We start from the raw sequence: 20,490 nt of genomic DNA on the forward strand, positions 1-20,490 counted from the left end.
AGCAGCCCCGGGAATCTGAGCAGCCTGGCTGGGGCCAGTTGGCTTTGAAGGAGAGTGGAAGTTATGTGCAGAAACTCGAGGTTAAGGAGAGACCCTCGGACGGTGATTTGGAATTAGTGAGAGATCAGTGCACCAGAGCCCAGCTCATCTGGGTGGGGTTCTCGGTTAATTTCCTATTGGGAACAGAGTGTGAGAAAATCAGGGCAGCCCTTGGAGGTGCATAGGTATCACCTTGTTGCCCAAAATTAGAGACCCCAGTGAAGAAAGGGACTAAGGATGTCCCCAGGAGGGCATGTGAGAACTATCCCTCCTGGAAGTCCCTGCAGGAGCAAGAGCCCACCTGAGGAAGGCCTGCGGCGAGAGAGGAGAGACTGAGGACATGTGGGAGCTGCCCCCACCTCACTTGTCACCTCTGCTCCCTCAGGTTTCAGGCTGCATACACACTTCCTCTGTCTCCAGTGTGTCCCTGGCCAGTTGGTCCTCCTCCCAACCTGCCTTATAGTGGTGGCTTTGTCCCTCCCTTAATGGCACTCCAGAAGGCAGTGATAACAACTTGCTCATTGGTGTCCTCAGCCCTGCACAGTGTGGCCCTGGACCTAAACTGTTTGCAGAGCCTCAGCCAGCTGCCTCCCCCATATCCTGAAAGAGGCTCCTATGGATTTGAAATCATCATTGTCACCATCAGGGCAAAGGCTCCACACCCCTTACATCCACTGCAGACTCAGATCCATATCAACTCTGCTCCCTGCCACCCCAGGAGATAGACAGTTGTTGGCGCAGATAATGTGTCCAGAATGTTCCAGAACTGGGAGCCAGATGGGGTGCAGGCTTCTTGCCACTGCCATTTGCTTTCCTAACCACTGCACCTTGCTCTCTCTTCAAGGGCTAGAAGTGGGGAAGTTTCTTTCTAGATTATTGTTAGTGGAAGGGCTCTCCGTGATTTTCTTGGACAATAAAACAGTGTTTTAGAGACCCTGGCTTTAACTAGATTTTAAAAGTACTGAAGCCATCCCAGATTCCTGCTAAATAAGCTGCTCTGTGACAGCAACAGCCACCTCTGGTCACAGGTCTTCAAGAGGCCTCATAAAAATCAAATAAGGCCATTGTGCTGACTTGACAAATAGGCCCAGAGAAATCAAGTTTGGAAGCCTGAACACATCAAGTGAGGGGCTGACAATGCCAAGGCAGTACCCTCCTGGATTTTGTTTCTCAGGGTGGCCCTAGGAATTAGTTATGGCAGGTGCTACAGCTACTCATCACAGCACTGGGAGCAGAGGAGGCTGGGGAAGAGCACAGGACCCCTGGGAACTCTCCTGTGCTACCTCCTCATGTGCACAAAAAAAAAGGCAGGACCTGATGCCAGAAGAGCCGGAGCACCTGCAGAATCAGGGTCAGGGCTGTGGGAATAAAGAAGCCACCTACACTCGAGAGAGGCATGGGGGTGGGGGGTGAGGACCTTCCTCTTCCCCCAACTGGGCCATGCTCTGTGTCTCCCAGAAACTCCTGTCCTCAGCGCCTACCCATGAGGTCTTTCTCCAGCCCTGCCCTACCTATAGCCAGGTTTGGATAGACCGCTCCCTCCTGGGCACAGTGCGAGCACCAGATACCTTTGCATACCTGCTGCCCTATGACATGCCAATGGAGCTTACCTGAGTGCCAATGATCCCAGGGTACTCCTCTCTCAGCCCCTCAGGGCCTCTTAAGACATGGTACCCTTTACTGTAAAGCAGGTGCCCATATTTACTTCCTATGACACTGAACAGGGCATGTAGGAGAGGCACCAGCCCACAGGAAGCACTCACAATGCCACTGCCCACCCCACCCCCCAGGAAGGCCGAGGTCACCCATACACTTAGCATCGTCCCTCCCCATCTGGTGCCAGCATTCCTATCACAATCTCAAAAGGTCCTTCACAAAGCAAGCCTCGACTGAATGCGAAATCACAGCAAAGCCATCTCCACAAGGAACAAGGATAAACACTTGTATGTTTGATGTGGTCTCAGGCCCCTGTATCATGCCTCCATTTAACTGTTGTATTAAGTTGACTATGATGTATTGACTTTCCTTTTTTTCTATTGTCAGAGGGCCCTTTTTAGAAAGTGCTGGCTGGACCGATGATAAACAGAAATCATGAAAACCCCCAATAATCAAAAAATGCATTTGGTGTGCCATCCTAGCACACAGCAGTATTCCGTGCAGTTGCCGCATAAATCAAACACCTTGAACTAGATGGCCGTTGAAGTGCTGACGTGCGCCCAGCCCACAGAGTGCATGGAACAGGACAAGGCATGCCTGGCCGCTTGAGAAATCTCCAGAGCCCAAAGGAAAGGAATAAATCTATTAAGGGAGAATTTCAGGCACAGAGAAGATATTTTCAGAGTACTTTTTCTCAAGATATATGTCACAGGCTAATAACATGAGAAAGAGGGGGATTCCAAAAGAGTCAGTCCAAACCAAATCCAGTCCTTGCTGAACCCAGATGCACAGAGACTACAAGAACCTGCTATCCCAGGCCGCCACCAGATCTATGGAACTATGATCTCTGGTGCTAAACAAACATGTTCTTACAGGAGCATGGAGGAGCAGCCCCCAGGGGAGCACTGATCAGCAAGTCCCTGCTCCTAGGAGGTGTACTGATGACCCGCCAAGTCCCCAAAGCTCACTCCTGAGCTGTGACACCAGAGTCCCACTGAGGTCCTCTCTCTACACACACAGCAGAAGTAGGTGCAGAAATGGCGATTCAATCTGGATATTCAATACAAACTAGGCTGGACGCAACTCACATAGTCTTCAGTCACTGTATGTAAACAACAAAACATATCAATGAAGCTCCATAAAAGTAAGGAAAGTGGTGCATGAATAATCTCTACTTGACTACTCTAGGGCCTGAGCCCTCATGAACTCAAGATGTTGGGATGATTTTACAGACTGGAGGTCTTGTGTCCACTGGTCACCCCACTGGTGTCATGACACATGGGCTACGAACAACGGAGCACGTCAAGCCCTCATAATACCAACTAAATAAGGACAAAATAGAAGAGATGGCCACTCTCTGGGAGGAATACTGCCCAATTCACCTACATGGACTCACTCACCAGCAGGCAGGTTCAAACACATTCTGCCACAGAAGTCAGCTTTACCTCTTCTAGAGGCCCTTCTAGAACTGCACAGTGCAAGGGCACCTGGGTGGCTCCGTTGGTTAACTGTCCAACTCTTGATTTTGGCTCAGGTCATGATCTCATGGTTCATGAGTCCGAGCCCCGCATCTGGCTCTGCGCTGGCAGCCCCAAACCTGGTTGGGTTCTCTCTCTCTTCTCTCTCTTTGTGCCCCTACCCTGCTCATGCGTATGCTCTCTCTCTCTCTCTCAAAATAAATAAATAAAATTTTTAAAAATTAAAAAAAAAAAAAAGAACTGCACAGTGCAGCAAAGGCATGAATTTTGGTGCAACACAGACTGCTAACCCCTTGAGCTGTGTGACCATGGGTGTGGTAGTTATCCAATGTAGGTCTTAACTGCCTCATCTGTAAAACAGGAGCAACCCTAGTCCCTATCTCTTCTAATCATTCTAGGATTTACTTAGATCATACACATGAAGTCCTTCACATAATGTTGGCCATGACCACCAACACCAGGGTCAGTTCCACCATCACCCAGGGACTCCCCACAAACAGCAAAACAAGAAACATTAACTCCTCAGAAGCCAAGGGTCCCAGTGGTGAAACAGGTGACCACTTGTCCCCCATCAACTTTCTGGGTTGATGTTGAATCATCCTGGGATTGAGACATGAAGCAGGGAGATCTCGGGAAGTTGTGTGATCTGGCTTTCTGTCCCCTAGGATATGCAACTGTGGTCAGTAGCTTCCTGATAGGCCCTGCCTGGGGAGAAAAGGGACTAATAGCCAAGGTTTTGGGGGAAGCATTGGCCAAGCAGGGCCAGGGGTATCTTTGTTGCAGTTAAGTCTGGGACTTCACACAGCACATGTACAACCAAAGGAGTGAATCTCTGAGATGGGAAATCTTTGCCGTAAAGTTTCTCAAGCTCATCTGCCAATCAGATAGTCAGTTCTCCTTGTTCAGGGCAGTTACATTCTCTAAAAATGCTGTGAACTCTGCATGTATGAATACTGACCCACTTACCTTCTAGGAGAAATACAGGATGAGGTTCCTGCAAAGCCTCTGCTCACCATTTTTGTCAACTAATCAATACATAACCTTGTTTTCCATCTGTTTCTTTTTGTTTTTGTCTTATGTGTGTTTCTCCCTAAAGACACCTTATTTAATGTGTATTCCTCACAGATGATTACATCCTGTATTTCCTTATAATAAAACTAGCTAAGAAGAGTCTAACATTTTCCTGACCCTGGATAAAAAGACCGTAAATTTCTTTGGCTCCCAGCCTCATCACAGTGCCTTCACCATGCTCTTTTTATTAATGGTCACCTCATGAATCCACAAAGTAACCCCCTTTTCCAATGCTTCCTCACACACTATAGATGTTACTTTAGCGCTTTCCAGATCAACCTCATGTACAGATTGGCAAATTTCCTCTTCCTCTTTCTGGCTGTACCATATTGTTGACTCATGGCCAACAGCTCTATCATTCACACCTACATGAAATATCTAACACAACGTATTTTTCTCCATAAGGCACATCATAGCCTTCTCATACTTAGAAACATCAGACTGCACTCCAGCACTGCAGGTGGGGGTCATTTTATCACCAAACAGAAAGCGCAAAAATGCAAAAAACATGGCGCTAAAAGGCCCATGAAAAGGACACCTGTTTGCAGTATGAGAGCTGAAACAAGAAGGCAGAGTGTCTCCTTGTTCAAACTCAGCTGGGATCATGCACGCTGACTGACTCACGTGCCTCTGCCTCTCTGTGAGTGTCCACAAATGCTTGCAAAAGCACCACGAGTACTGATTTTAAGCTTACACATAAATTTTAGCAAGTAGGCCAATTCACAAATATGGAATACATGAACAATAAGGATCAGTCAGGATTACCTGGGTGGCTCAGTCGGTTAAGCAACCGACTTTTGATTTCAGCTCAGATCATGATCTTGGGCTCTACACTGGCAGTGCAGAACCTGCTTGGAATTCTCTCTGCCTGCCTCTCTCTCTCTCTCTCTCTCTCTCTCTCTCTCTCTCTCTCTCTCCCTCTCTCTCAAAATAAATAAATCAACTTAAAAAAAAAAAGAACAAGGATCACCTATGCTTTGTTTACACATCTAACAGGATGCTAGTTTGCCTCTTTGATTTGAAACGCTCAGCAACAGAATTTGGCCATGCCATGTGACAAAATATGTTTTTTGCTTATATTTTCCAAATTTTCCTCAATAAACATGGATTGCTTTGAAATAGCTCTTTCTTCTCTAGAAATACTCATGCACAGATCTCTGTTCCCCCAATCACATGTGTCTTCCTGCAATTTGAGTTTATTTCCTTTGGTTTCTCTCACATCCTGCCCTCCCTCCCCCACCCCCATCGCAGACCTCTTGGTCTCATCAGCATTACACAGGAGAGAGGTCTACCTGCAAACTGGAGCCTTTTCAAAAGCAAACACACTGAAGGAAACATCTGTAACAACAAGCAACATCTAGAGCATATAAAGTTCTCCTAAGATATAGAAAAGCACTCAGACTCCACATAATAAAGAGCACAAATCAAACATTCATAGAAAAAGAGTAGCAAAGGGTGCCTGGGTGGCTCAGTCCGTTAAGCATCTGACTTCAGCTCAGGTCATGATCTCTCAGTTTGTGGGTTCAAGCCCCACACCAGGCTCTGTGCTGACAGCTCAGAGCCTGGAGCCTGCTTTGGATTCTGTGTCTCCCTCTCTCTCTGCACCTCCCCCTGCTCATGCTCTGTTCTCTCTCTCTCAAAAATAAACATCAAAAAAAAAAAGAAAAGAAAGAAAAAGAGAAGTAGCAAGATAACATGAGGAGATGGTTAAAGTTCATACCCAGTATGGGAATTTATTTTCAGGCAATAAACCAAAAGAAAACTTGTACATAGATGTCTGTGCCAGTCCAATGTGTAAGAAACAATCCCATCTGTAACCTGTATGCTTGGTGGCAGGGTATGTGCAGATGAATGAATTAGATGGCACGTGGCCTAAATGGAACATTCAAAGGTCAGTAAAAATGATCATGAAAATTATAAAGCAACACAGAGAAACACTTGTAACATGTCAGATTTTAAAAGGTGGATGGCAAAATTACATCTGGACTGCAAAGACAACCGCATGCATTATTCATATTCAATGCTAGAGTCTGAAAAGTAACACAGAAAAACCAAAAGAGCTCATCTGCTAAGGCAGCCGGAAACATAGAGGATACTTTTTCTGTCTTCCCATTTCTAATTCCATTGTAATACTGTTGTCCACACAAGGACGAAATAAAAGGCTATGCAATACTCTTCAAAGTGTCCATGATGTAACTTTTCAAGCTTTAAAATGAGGATCAGAGAGGTGAGGGATGTTATGCAATTCATCCTCCAGCAGAAGCCTTCCACAGTATTGCCTCTCGAACTTGAATGTGGCCTCTTGTCACATGTGGATTCAGTGGTTCTGCGGTGGGGCCCTCCAGTGGGGCAACACTGCTGGGCCATGGATCACACTTCAGAAAGCAGACTCCAGGTAGCCACCATTGCCCTTTGGCCGTTAGCTATTTTGTTTTGCTTTATTTTGTTTTACTATAGCCTTAATCCCAGGCTATGACACACTAACCGTAGAAGGCCCAGGGAAAGGCCAGCATGGGACTCAGGCACCCTGTCCACCTATTTGAGGCTACTCTTTTGTTGGCTCCTGCCACACAGTCTGGCTGTCCTGGGGGGAGTAAGGGATTCCTTTTAGGAAGCAGGCTGTGATCTGAAGCAAGGAGTCACCACATTTCCCACTGGACCTCCTTCACACACTCTTGCTTTCAAGATGATTCTATCACAGTGGCTCTTTTTGGTCCAATTTCAAAAGGGTCCTCATCTGGAGAATGGGTCACCTGTGTCTACAGGATGGGAAGACCCAGGTCACATTCACCCAGGCATGGCACAGTCCCCCAAAGGAATCCTTAGGCCCCATTTTCATCAGGAATCCTTGTCAGCACTGAGCTTGGCATCATCAGGTACTCTCTTTGATGGAGTTAATTTGTGAATGAATGAGTGAGTAAACCAAAAAAGCTATGCAATAAATAACCCGTTTAAATGAGCTTCTCTAGAGTGTCTCAGATTCGCTTTGAGGAGACACTCTATTTAGGGAGAGAAGTTACCTGCTCTTTCACTCAATGCCATGACTCTGAGGAACAGAGCTCCTACTGGGTCTCCAACAATGGCTCAGGATGTCTCCCACCTCCACCTGCCCTTTGAAACCACCACCACCACCCCCATTCATTCCATCCTATTCATCCATCCCTCAGGCTCTCCAACCCAAAGTCTGCATTTTTGCTCAAATTAGCATCTGGTACAGCACAAAAACAGCAAAACGTCAGGTCTTGCCCACTCCCCGTCATACTCTAAAGATAATGTTCTCTTTACGAGAACTTTGTCAGGGAAGTCATTTGTTACAAGGCGCAGTATGCCCTGTGTAGCCCACGTTAGTCCCTGTGGCACCATAGCCACTGTTTGGCAATGAGTCCAACTCTGCCAAAGTGAAGAAGGCTGGCAGTGCTTGGGCTTAAAGCCCAGACCTTGGGCCCCGAGCCACCTGCCTTTGGGGGGAGCTCCCCACATCCACTCGTGCAACAGCAGTTTCTCTACATCCCAGAGCCCTCGGTGCAGGCACAACTGCCGTGAATGACAAGAACACCCCAAAAGTGAAGTCAACCTACATTTAATGGTCTTTAAAAAGAACAAAAGACATCAACATGCAAGTAACAGAAACCAGCAGCAAGTCATATGACTTATATCCCAAACACACGTCCTTAGTGTATAAACTCATGGACTCCTCTGGGGGAAAAAAAATACTAATTAAGGCTTTAAAAAATATAAAAGCATTTCATTGTCATTTGCCCACAGAATCGGCCAAAGAGAAGTTCCTTTACACAAGTGTAATAGTCACATCTTCTTTATATATTCACAGAGGGGTGTTGTTTTTCTTTTGTTTTTGAAAAGCAGCTTTTCAAATGTAGCTATCAAAATATATGCTCACTTTGATACAGTTAAAAGAAAATAAAGTTATGCTTAAATCCATTGGCCTCATTAATATGCATTTCTTCTCCAAGACTTTGTCAAACCTTCAAATAATTATTTTCAAAATAGTTATTTACAGCTAATGGCCCATAATGCCAAGCCCCTGAGCTTTCAGAAAAGTGTCACTGGGATACAATGGTCCCTGTGAAATGCACGCAGGTCACTACCCCTTGTCACTGGGGCATCCAACCACTGCCTACCACAGTATACACTCCCCAGCAACCTCACAGCCTTGTCAATGTCTCATCAGCCTGAGGAAAAAAAACCTGGTAGGGGGATGGTAGTCACACAGGGCCACCCCCAACCATGAACAAATCCAGCACAAAGAGGCTAGAGACTCAATCTCTTTTAGGTGGGAGGGGGGTACCTTCTGGAAGGCACTAGAATGTCCACATACCTGCTACATAACTGAATTAATGCAGAACTAAACATGCACTTGAACTATGGGCTTTGGCACCTGTGTGGGCAATACCAGAGTATCCTTTGCTCTCTGGGCCCCTCCACCCCCTTCCCTCTGGGGACAGCCAGAGTCCTACCTGCTCTTGGGGCCACTTTGGCCTCTCCTCTGGAGTTCTGGACTTGGTCTTGAAGCCTCTCTGGGGGTCTCCGGAGTGCTTGGCCTCAGGAGGGAGGTTCAGCGATTTGGGCCTTCCCTCATGTCTGCTAGGGCCGTGGCTGGCCTCACTGGGTGGGCAGGCCTCTGTGGAGTCCCCGGGCCCCGGCTCGGGTCCCCGCACCAGCGCGTGTTCAGGGCTGGCCTCACCGGCGCTGGTGATGCTGGTCATGCTCAGACTCATCTTGATCTCAGCCACGATCTGGTCGATGTCCTCCTCCTGGTCCTCTAGGTCCCCATCCCCACGCCTCGGGTGATAGGGGGAGGCAGTACCCGTGTTCCCATTGGCCTCCGCGGGGTAGTAGTCCTGGTAGCCCTCTTCACTGGGACAGTAGTGGACACCTTCTTCCTGGTCCTGGGCCTCCAGGACGGAGGCCTCGTCCTCCGGGATGGGGAGGTGGCCGTCCCGGTAGTCCGGGCTGCCTTCGTCCCCGTGGCCATGCGGATGGGGGCCTGCCGAGTCCGTCCACTCCTCCACGGCCTCCTGGCACTCATCCGTCTCCAGGTGGCGTGTGCCATGGGCCAGGTACCCCTCCCCGTTGCAGTCCATGCCCTCCAGGTAGCTGTCATCCTCGGGGCAGTAGCGGATATAGTAGGTGATGCCCTCCTCCTCCTCGGGGAGGCCCTCATCATAATCCTCCTCCTCAGAGGTGTTGTTCACATAGTCGGAGCTGGAGTCCCCATCGGGGCTGTGGTCGTGGCACCCCTGGTCTGGGGGTGTGGGGCTCTCGGGTTGCAGGGTGGACAGCTCCAGGCCCTTGGGCACGTACTCTGCCAGGGGCAGCTCTGCGTCCTCGCTCTCAGGCTCCTGGCCATGGGGGACGGGGCCAGGCCTTGCCCTGTGGTCCAGCATGCTGCTCGCCGTGCTCTGACGCTTCCGGTTGGCCATGGCGGATGCTCACGCAGCCATCATCACCTGCAGGCAGCCACTGTGGGGAGGAACGTTGAAGAGGACAGTCAGAACCCCACAAAACATGGCCGACCCAAGGCTCCCGCCAGGCTGCCAGCAGCAGGACCCACGGGAGTGTTCCACCACCATGTTGTCTCAGAGCAAAGTTAATGCACATCTGTTCAAATAATGTGATGTCCCCACTGCAGCTGACTCATTTGTGGAGAGCAACGCATGCCCATGCCACAGAGAAGGGGGACATGCAGGGCTGAGGGGAAAGGAGGCAGGGGTGAGGCGAGGCACCTGCTATTCACCAGGATGACTGCCTCTTTCCCAGAACCTCACCGGCTCATTCATGACTTCTTAAGAATGTTCACCCCGTTTGGGTAGCCAAGGTGACAAGACAAGGAGTCATCAGATCAAGTTATTTTGTCTCAAAAAGCAAAAGAGAAATTTTCATTCAGAAGACATGAGGAGGTCTAATGAGGAGGTAACACTATCTTCCAAGTCTAAATCTGCTGCTCCTCAAAGGCCTCAAGTCCCCTCCCCTACCAGCTGTCTTGCCCTCCCCAGTGCATAGAAGCCTCTCCTTCCTCCTTACTCCAAACCAAGAGGATTCCCCAAGTGACCAGACTTGCCAGGAACTGTCCAGGCTGAGCCCCATACAGAGAAGCTGAACCTGAGCCCTAGCCTCACAGGCTCAGCAGGGTGAGGGTACAGGAGAGGGGGACGCCAGAGGGAGGACAGCACTGCCTGGCCATGGAGAGAGGGCAGAGGGTGTGGCCACAGCTTGCAGGATGTGGATCATGGCATCACGGGCACTGCGAAGATCCTGTAAGTCCAAATGGGGGAGGTCCTGGGGAGCCTGGGTTGCTCAGTCTGTTAAGCGACTGACTCTTGATTTCAGCTCGGGTCATGATCTCAAGATTCGTGAGTTCAAGTCCCGAAATGGGCTTCGCGCTGTGTACATCCTGCTTGGGATTCTCTCTCTCTCTCTCTCTCTCTCTCTCTCTCTCTCTCTCTCTCTCTCTGCCCTACCCCACTCGCTCTGTCTCTCTCTCAAAAGAAATAAATAAACTTTTTAAAAATGGAGAAGGACCTTACCCCACCCCCCAGGACTCTGCATTTTATCCCACAAACCATGCAGAGTCATCAGGCAACTTTCAGCAGGTGCATGACACGAAGGATTCCTGTTTTAGTCTCATCTCTCTGAGCCCAGGGTGGAAGAGATGCTGGAGGACAGAGAGCTGCAGGGAGGGAGACCAGTGAAAAGTCTATTCCAGCTCTAGGGAATGTGAGGGGCCAGCATCAGGGAAAAGCCATAGGGGATATTCAAAGGGATCATTAATGTTTTATCTCTTCAGCTGAGTGGTGACCCAGATGTTTGCTTTATTTTTTAAATGGTACTTTGACATTACTTATGCCTTGTTTTTGTTTGCATCATAGTTCATTTACTTTTAAAAACTTCTTCCAGTGTCCAGAGAAGAAATGAGAGCCTGTACACACGAAAATAGTTACAACGGTAAATTTCATGTTATGTATATTTTACCACAATTAAAAAAAATTATTTTTAAGTAAGTGAGAGCTTAAGGCAGTGGAAGTGAGAGAGGATCTGTGGAAGCAATGGGCTCAGCAGGATTAGAGAGGAGAGACAGAGACTCTCATGCCAGTTCCTGCCCAGGCTCTGAGCTTCCCTGACTATACATCCTCTTTCTTCTACCTTATCTCCACCTAAAAGTCCTAAAGACGCTTTGCATTCTGTATTCCCCAGAGCACCCATACAGCATTTTGCTTATAGTGCTGACTAAAACACATTTTTCTATGAGACTGGGTTTACCAGATGGCCACAGTCACAGCATTATGAATATTCCCCAAAGAACGGAAGAGATAATTATTTCATCTGTCCAGACACTCAGAGTGCGAGCATCATTACTGATTGAGCCACATGCTTCTGACATGTGAATTCACTCCAAGAAAATTTCCTATTACAAGAGGCTCATGAATGTCTTGGTAGCATCACTAGATGCTGAAAGATTCACAGAGCCTTCTCCAGAGCAGCCCACGGACTAGAAAGATACCCCACCAGGAATATTATCACTGAGATGGACGCTGTAGGGTATGAATGTCCTCACAAGTTACCCCATCCCCAAGCCCCAAAACTGACAGGATAATCCCAGATATTTATTCCCAGGTAGGGATCGAGGTGCTCAGTGTTCACTATAATACAGGTGACCAGAGGATGCATCAAAAGCACTGACCTGCCTCACAGCCATTTATCATTTTACAACAGACCTCTTACCTGCACAAAGGATAGCTAACCACCAGGGACATGCATATGCTGTAGGACTGACGGAAGGAACTTGGCAACCACCTTTTTGTGGACACAGTCTCTAGAAACAACTCCCAAAATGGTTCCTAAAGCATGCAGTGAATGCAGTGGCTAAGAGATGGCCAGATTCCTACACTTTGAGAGTCAGGATGGTCAGAGGCAAATGGAGCTGGTGGTCAGTTGCCCCTGAACACTCAGTTCGTATTCCTTGGGAGTAACTCTATCTCTATATCTCCCCAGGTCATACACATCCACATCCTTGTTAACAAACAAACTAAGGTACACCGTACCTCTTAACTTCAGATTCCATCTTAACCTCAAATTCTATGTCATTTGAGGGATAAAATCTGTATGCAAATACAGACGTGTGTATGCCCACATCTACATATGACACCATCTAGGCCAATATAAGACTCAAAGATGAAAGTACATATATTACAGTAATGTGGGACAGTCCCTAATCCCATAAATAATTTACCCAAGCAATCTACAATGTGAGGCTACTCCAGCCAAAATTTCAACAGAATATTGGGGAAACTGTGACCCAATAATTCTTAGGTTCATTTGGAAGAATAAATTCGTGAAAATAGCTCAGAAAGTTCTAAAAATGAGAGTAATTAAGAACTTGCCTTATCAAGTATGTAAATATACTCTGAAGTTTGGGGCCTGAACCCATGACCCTGAGATCAAGACCTGAGTCGAGATCAAGAGTCAGATGCTTAACGGGGCGCCTGGGTGGCACAGTCAGTTAAGCGTCCGACTTCAGCCAGGTCACGATCTCGCGGTCTGTGGGTTCGAGCCCCGCGTCGGGCTCTGGGCTGATGGCTCAGAGCCTGGAGCCTGTTTCTGATTCTGTGTCTCCCTCTCTCTCTGCCCCTCCCCCGTTCATGCTCTGTCTCTCTCTGTCCCAAAAATAAATAAACGTTGAAAAAAAAAAGTCAGATGCTTAACCAACTGAGCCACGCGGGCACCCCCATTTATTCAAGACTTAAAGGGTCTTTCAACAGCATTACAGGATTCTTCATAGCAAGTTTATTCTTAGATTTTATTATTTTCTGGTGGCTGTAGTGTCTGCCATTATATATTTACCTGGCTATTGTTGGTACATAGAAAAATATCTATATTGATCTTGCAAAAGTCCATGTTCAAATTCTAATAATTTTTAGTTGGTAATTTTGTTTCTCTCATTTCCAGCATTTTATCACCTTGTCTGGATGCATTGCCCTGGCGTGCTACTACACAGTTAAATGGCAGAGCTACTAAAAGACAGCCTTGACTTATTCTTAATTGCAATGAAAATGTTTTTCTTTACTTTACTTCTTACCAGGGCCAGTCCAGGATAAAGCACATATGGCACTCACCTCAGTCATGAAATTTAACAGGGAAGTGGCCCCTGGGTGTCTCAGTCAGTTAAGTGTCCGACTCTTGGTTTCAGCTCAGGTCATGATCTCCCAGTTTGTGAGTTCAAGCCCCATGTCAGGCTCTCTGCCCCCCTACCCCACATTTCTCTTTCTCTCAAATAAATAAATAAACTTTAAAAAAAAAGAACAAAATTTATTTAACAGGGCAACAAAAATGAGACTAGTTTAATACAATACTTTAAAAAAATATATGCAAAAATAGGTGATAAAAAATACCAACATGTTAAATAGAGACAAGATCAGTATTATTGATTTTTCTCTTTGCCTCAGGTTCCCATAGGGCTCCGGCTGGACACTGTGAATGATCCAGTTTTTCACAAGTTTTCACCATGAAATACCATGCTAGTTGTTGGCTTTTCTAGAGTTTGATAGAGTGGACCTTCTGATCCGGTTCTCTTTTCCATGGATACAAATGGAAAGGGACCCACAACAGAATCCTGGACGGCAGCAGCCGCGTCTTTGAAGGTCCGCAGAATTACATTTAACCTACCGGGGCACTTTTGGTATAAGAGAAAGAACCCTCCTATTAAAGATGAAGACAGAAGGTCTGTGTTTAAATTCAGACCTCCATTTGCTGTCAGGCCTTGGACAAGATATTTAACAGAGCGATGGTCTTCTGCCCTTGGTAAATTGGAAATGATAGCACCTGCCTTCAGGGCTTGAAGTGGGTTAAATAGGAAAATAACCAGCGGAGGCCTCAACTCCTTAACGTTTGTTTTTTCCTACTATATACAGGGAACTGAGGAAAATTTTAAATGAAATGTGAACGGAGAGAATGCCTGACAAGGTGTGTGTCTTGGGTGGGTGATGGGAACTCTGCCGACACAGCTAGCTGGAAATGGCTGTTGTCAAGTGACAGTTACCCTGGCCAAGGACATAATGTGCATGTCTGCAACAGGACATAGGTACCTAAAGGCAGGACTGCAGGAAAGGAGGAGGTGTTGGGGAAAGCCAAGAGCTGCTCCCCAAAGCAGTGGTTCAGTCACTTTGTTGGGTAGAAGGCCCACCTGGGGAGTATGCAGGTTCATGGGCTCGAGATTCTGAGCCGGTGAGCCAAAAGCCAGGCCTAGAGCTGCAGGTGGTTCTGATGTCTGGGGCTCTAGGACTGCACTCTGGGAACTTTCCAGAATGGATTTGACCTCCTTGCCAATAAAATACAAGGCCTTTCCCTAGATGCCCAGGCCATCATGCTCCACGCATTCTCTATTCCTTTTCAAGATCCAACTCCTGGGTCACCTATACTCCTTGCCAGTATGACAAAGGTGGGCGGCCTGGTTCCACAAGGGCTATTCAGAGAATAGCAGACACCTCCCAGACCAGGAAGGTGTGGTAAAGTCAAAGGGATGGGAGAAGGAAAGGTGGGGCGAAAATATCCGTGAAGCAAAGTGGTTCCTGAAAAAAAAGGAGTTCTGAGTTTATAATATCCAGTGTAGTCCAATAAAGGTGTGTTTGAAAGCACAAGGCACTAACACACTGCCTTTGCCTGGGAGGGTTTGCAGCTCGATGACAAAGGATTCCAGTTATGACACCTCAATGACAAGCAGCTTTTTCAGCACCCTTCATGTCTACAGGGAGGTCCCACACAGCTGCCAAACCTCACCTTCCTGGGCCCCAAGCTCATAGGCAACATCTCATGGAAAGATCTGTAGTCACTTCAGTGCATTCTCCTTCTGGGGGTGCAACTGTTTCAAGGGGACAGCTGCCCTGTAGGAGGCTATGAGGAGCTTCACTCCCCTTGGGAGAGGGGAGGACACGTGACTAATCTTAGCACATCATTTGTTAAACAAACACGGGCAGATTTTTGTACCCAGAGGTGACAGCTTCTCCGGGCATGATACTTCCCAGAGATAAGGATCACAATTTGTTCTGTGGTGTATTTAAATAGGGAATATAGAGAAGAGATACTCTCTCATAGCTGTTCCATCCACAGACAGCCACCGTTGATTTTGTCCTGTATTGCCTTCCATTCTCTTTTCTATACATCTCTTTTGTGTGGCTGAAGTCTTGCTGTAAACACTGCCATGTTCTCCTCTCCTAACATAATATATAAGCAGTGGGAACTCTCTGTAATTATGATTTTAATGGCTACATAGTATTTCCTGGCCGAATAGACAGAATCTAACTATTCCCTATTGATACATGGATGGTGTCCTATTTTTACATGATAAATAATGTCCTGATGGTTCCCCGAGGATATACTCTAGGCCTTTTACCCCCTTTTATCCAGAATCCTTTAAACTTTCCTCCAATCCGAGGTCCAGGTTCTCAGAAAAGCTCCAGGAGGACTATGGCCAGGAGAGAGTTAACCACCCCTACCAGGGGCTGGGCGGTTTCGCATGGGAACATGTGAACAAACATATTGAGGTCCTCTGCTTCTGATTAATCATATTAAAGATAAATCCTTCACAACAGACCATCTGGAAAGCAATTCAAATGTACAGAAGAAACACGATTACCTGCTATGCATCCAAGAAAATGAAAATGAGGCCCTGTGTCCAGACTCAATTAATTCTAGAACAGCAAGCACATAAATCAGTAGAAAATGCAGACCCTGATTCAGTGCTTACCACTCTCCTCCTGAAACATGCTAATGAGATGTGGGAAATAAAGGCTTATTGTCAACAATGAAGAGCCCCAGTGTCCTTATTCTAAACCACGTTTTTCTTGTGCATGGGAAAACAACATTAGCCAGTTCTTAGAAGCACTACTAATACAGCAGACCAAGATGAAAAAGAGTGATTCGGTGGCCACACTACAGACCAGGTAAAAATGTTATCATACAAATGAGATATTTACTCAACCAAATGGCTACTGCCCACAATCTTGTTCCTCAGTTCGGTCTCACAGGTTGTAAAGATAATAGCCTTTTCTTCCCTTTCAAGAATTTAGTTGTTTTGACCACACACAATCTGAGTTTACACAGCCCTAGAGTACACCTGTATAATCAGTTCAAGCAACCCAGGCAAAAGTCATCAATAATTTCCCCCAAACCAGGCTGAGTTCTAACACTGTCACACAAGACACTGCAACCTAGTTCAGCTCACACAGGGATATGCTTCTCTTTGAAAACTGGCAGGAAATAAAGGGCAAAAATATCGAACCTTCAATAATAGGCTCTTAGTTAAGCCAATGTTAGCACATCCACAAGACAATTATGCAGCGATTAGAGTATTTACAAAGAGTTTATCATATAAAGTGTGTTATTATAATTTATTCACAACCAAATAAACATAGAATAAACTGTGAAGAAATACATTCAAACACCAGCAAGAGTTTCCTTTGAGCAATGGTGCAAAAATTGTATTTACTTCCTTTCCTTCTTCATTTCTGAGTATGGTACTTCTATAGACTAGTAACATATAAAAAGACAAGTACCATGGAGTACAGCCCTCTACAGCCACAGCTGCCAAGTGATACTTCTGCATAGGAAGGCCGTAGGTCTCAGCATCCCTTGAAAGAATCCTGGGATGCGGGTGAGGACTGATTTGTTCCATCTGGGCCTTTCAGTATGCCAGGATATCTGCCCCACTGCATCCTTCAGCTCAGAATGAGCAAAAGGGGATGATCTAACCCTGAAATACAATTTAAAAATGCTGTCAGCCCTTCACCAATGGCAAGTCCCCAGGAGCTGGTATTTGTATCCCACAATGTAATCTACACCTGAAACCAGCATTCACACCATAATGCATGGCAGTATGGTACCCATGTGCATGTGTGGGCCAGCAGACACTGCTCTTGTTAGTTACCCCTAATTGTACGAAGTGAACTTGCTCCCACAAAAACTCCCGGAAGTGTTTGGCTTACCCAAGTCAGCGCCTGTTCTTATTTGCATTCAGGAGGAAATCAAGGGTCTGGATAAGAAGGCAATGAAACAACACGAAAATTATCAGCAACATGCTTGAGAATGTTGAGAAAAACACATAATGTCTGCATTGGCCAAGGCCTTGTGCCAGGAAGGACATTCTAAACACATCCTTTACCAAATCCATCCTCAGAGACAAAGGACTCAGTACCCCCAGAGAAAGCAGCCACAAGACCAGAGAGAAAACCAGAGTCGTTTGTGCTGGCTGTCCAGCTATTTTTGTATTTTCCTAATCACTTCCAAACACATGCATCACTCACTGTGCAGATTTAAAATAAGCCATTATGAGCTGAACTGTGTCCCCTCCACCTCCAAATTTATACCTTCATGTCCTAACCCCCAGTGGCTCAGAATGTGGCCTGGTTTGGAAATGGTCATTGCAGATGTAATTAATTAAAAGAAGGTCATTAGGGTGGGTCCTAATCCAATATGACTGATGTCCTTATATAAAGAGGAAATTTGGAGACAGACCTACACAGACCTACATCATGTGAACATCACCAGAAGCTCTGAGAGAAGCAGGGAACAGATTCTCCCTCACAGGAACCAATACCACAAGCACCTCCATCTCAGACTCCTGGCCTCTGAAACTGTGGAATAATAAATTCCTGTTGTTTAATGCCACCCAGTTTGGGCTACTTTGTTACAACAGCCCTAGCAAACCAATATGATCCATAAAGATTATGTGTACATTACTCAAAGGAACTCCTTTGTTTTTTTATCTTCTGGAGAATTCTCCAGCATGTAATCAGGGATGTGTTTCCACCTTGAGTCCGACCATTGTGTCAATTATTCAAGTGTCCTTCCTTGCCTTTCCACCATATGCATTTTAGAATAATCTTATCAATACCTGTAAGTTTATTTATTTATTTTAAGAGAGAGAGAGAGAACGTGCATGTGTGCACAAGTCGGGGCGGGGGACGGGCAGAGAGAGAATCCCAAGCAGGTTCAGCACTCTCAGTGTGTAGCCCGATTCAGGGCTCGAACCCATAAACTGTGAGATCATGAGCTGAGCCAAAGTTGGACGTTTAACCAACTGAGCCACCCAGGTGCCTCTAATACCTGTATTTTAAAAAAATTTTTTTAACGTTTATTTATTTTTGGGACAGAGAGAGACAGAGCATGAACGGGGGAGGAGCAGAGAGAGAGGGAGACACAGAATCGGAAGCAGGCTCCAGGCTCTGAGCCATCAGCCCAGAGCCTGACGCGGGGCTCGAACTCACGGACCATGAGATCGTGACCTGAGCCGAAGTCGGATGCTCAACCGACTGAGCCACCCAGGCGCCCCAATACCTGTATTTTTTAAAATCTTGCTGAGAATTTAATTGGGAGTGCATTAAATCTATAGATCAACTTGGTTACAATTAATATCTAAACTATACTGAACTTTCCAATGCATAAATATATCTTTCCGTTATTTAGGTCCTCTTTGATTTCTCTTATCAGTATTTATAGCTTTTGGCCTACAGTTTTTGTACATGCTTTGTTGGAATTATATACATTTCTTTTGTGTTGTTTTTTTTTTTGGTGCATTGTAAATGTTCTTTTTTACTCACAATTGCTTTCTTTATATAGTATAGAAATTTAACTGTTATATAGTGAACTTGCTAAATTCATCTATTTATTTCAGCTTTCTGTAGATGCCATTGGACTTTGCAGACAATGATGAAGTCTGCAAGTAAGAATTGGTTTTATGTATTCTTTTGCAATCTACCTCCCTTTTATTTCTTTTCTTTGCCTTACCACACTGGTGAGGACATCTAGTATGACACTAAATAGGAGAGATGACAGCCACCAGACCTTGCCTTGTCCCTGATCTTGGTGGAAAACATTCGATCTTTCATCACTCGTATGATCTTAGCTGTAAATATTCTGTAGATGTCCTCTTTCAGATTGAAGAGGTCTCCATTCCTATGTGCTGAGTGTTTTTTAAATCATTAATGAATGTTGAATTTTGTTAAATGCTTTTTTCTACCCCTACTGAGATGCCCTTGTGGTTTTTATTCTCTATTCTGCATAACACACTGGCTTAGGTTTGACTTTCGAAGCAGTCTTGCATTCCTGAGCTAACCCCACTTGGCCATAATGTATTATTGTTAAGTATTGCTGGATTTACCTTGCTTATATATTATTGAAGCTTTTTCTACCTCTACATTCAGAGTTATGTCAAATTACTGTGCATTCAAGCTTTGACCTCCATGCCAATAGTGTTGCTTTTTATTCTGTCCAGAGTTTTTAGTTCTAACGAATGAGAGAGACAGGCTTCAGTGGGCTTAATCTTGGCCAGCACCATATATCCTCCATTGATCTGCTCATAGATTTTGAAAGGTACATTAAGTAAAAACCTACTTATTTTTATTTTGTTCAATTCATCAAACATGTACAACTGCAATCAATGATACTGGCTCAGCCTGCTATCATCAGCACCATCAGCAGCAGAGAAGCCAGGCTGGAGGCAAACAGACAACTTGTACCAGTCCCAGGGTCCTCAGTCCCAGCTGCATGTTAGAATCACCCTGGGGAGCTTTTAAAAACTATCATTCCTGGGGGCGCCTGGGTGGCTCAGTCGGTTAAGCATCTGACTTCCGCTCAGGACATATAATATCTCATCTCATATATCCTCATATAATATCAGGACAATAATGATCTCATGGTTCATGAGTTCAAGCCCACATCGGGCTCTGTGCTGACAGCTTGGAGCCTGGACTCGGCTTCAGATTCTGTGCCCCCCCCCCCCCCGGCCCCTCCCCCACTTGCACTCTCTCAAGAATAAATAAAAATTAAAAACCATCATTCCTGGACCTGTCCCAGTCCCATGAAGTCAGAATTTTGGGGTGAGGCCCTGATATCAGTATTTTGACTATCCCAGTGACTGAAATATGGCCAAGGCTGAGAGCACTGAATTGGAAATATTGAAAGTATGGTTGATGGCCCTTCCAGGAAGACCCTATAACCCTCAAGGTTCACAGTCTCCAGATAAGAAGCTCTGGGCCAGGAGAATAAGGGGCAACCATGTAGGGAAAGGGAGCTTCATGTTGCTGAAGGGGTTGGCCGTAGCCTCTCCTCTACCACCCACTGCTGCAGGCATCTGAGTCTTTGGGGCCTTTGTCTAATAACACATAAAATCTCTAGGGCTCTCCTGACCCTGGTCCTTCATAGCCATCTTCCCCTTGTTCCTCAGGGAAGCAATGCT

General features: G+C 46.1%; 1 protein-coding gene across 5 annotated transcripts in view; it reads right to left on the minus strand.

Annotated features, from left to right (window-relative positions):
• The window catches only part of APBA2 (amyloid beta precursor protein binding family A member 2), a 273,865-nt gene that overhangs the window by 57,583 nt on the left and 195,792 nt on the right, over positions 1-20,490 (minus strand). For all 5 annotated transcript variants that reach the window (XM_043554843.1, XM_043554841.1, XM_043554842.1 and 2 more), the window contains one exon: positions 8,720-9,725. In XM_043554843.1, coding sequence (XP_043410778.1) covers positions 8,720-9,685 — 966 coding nt within the window. In that variant the 5' untranslated portion in view covers positions 9,686-9,725. The remainder of the gene's footprint in view (positions 1-8,719; positions 9,726-20,490) is intronic.

This window comes from Prionailurus bengalensis, chromosome B3 (genome assembly GCF_016509475.1).
Source record: "Prionailurus bengalensis isolate Pbe53 chromosome B3, Fcat_Pben_1.1_paternal_pri, whole genome shotgun sequence".
NCBI lineage: Eukaryota > Metazoa > Chordata > Mammalia > Carnivora > Felidae > Prionailurus > Prionailurus bengalensis.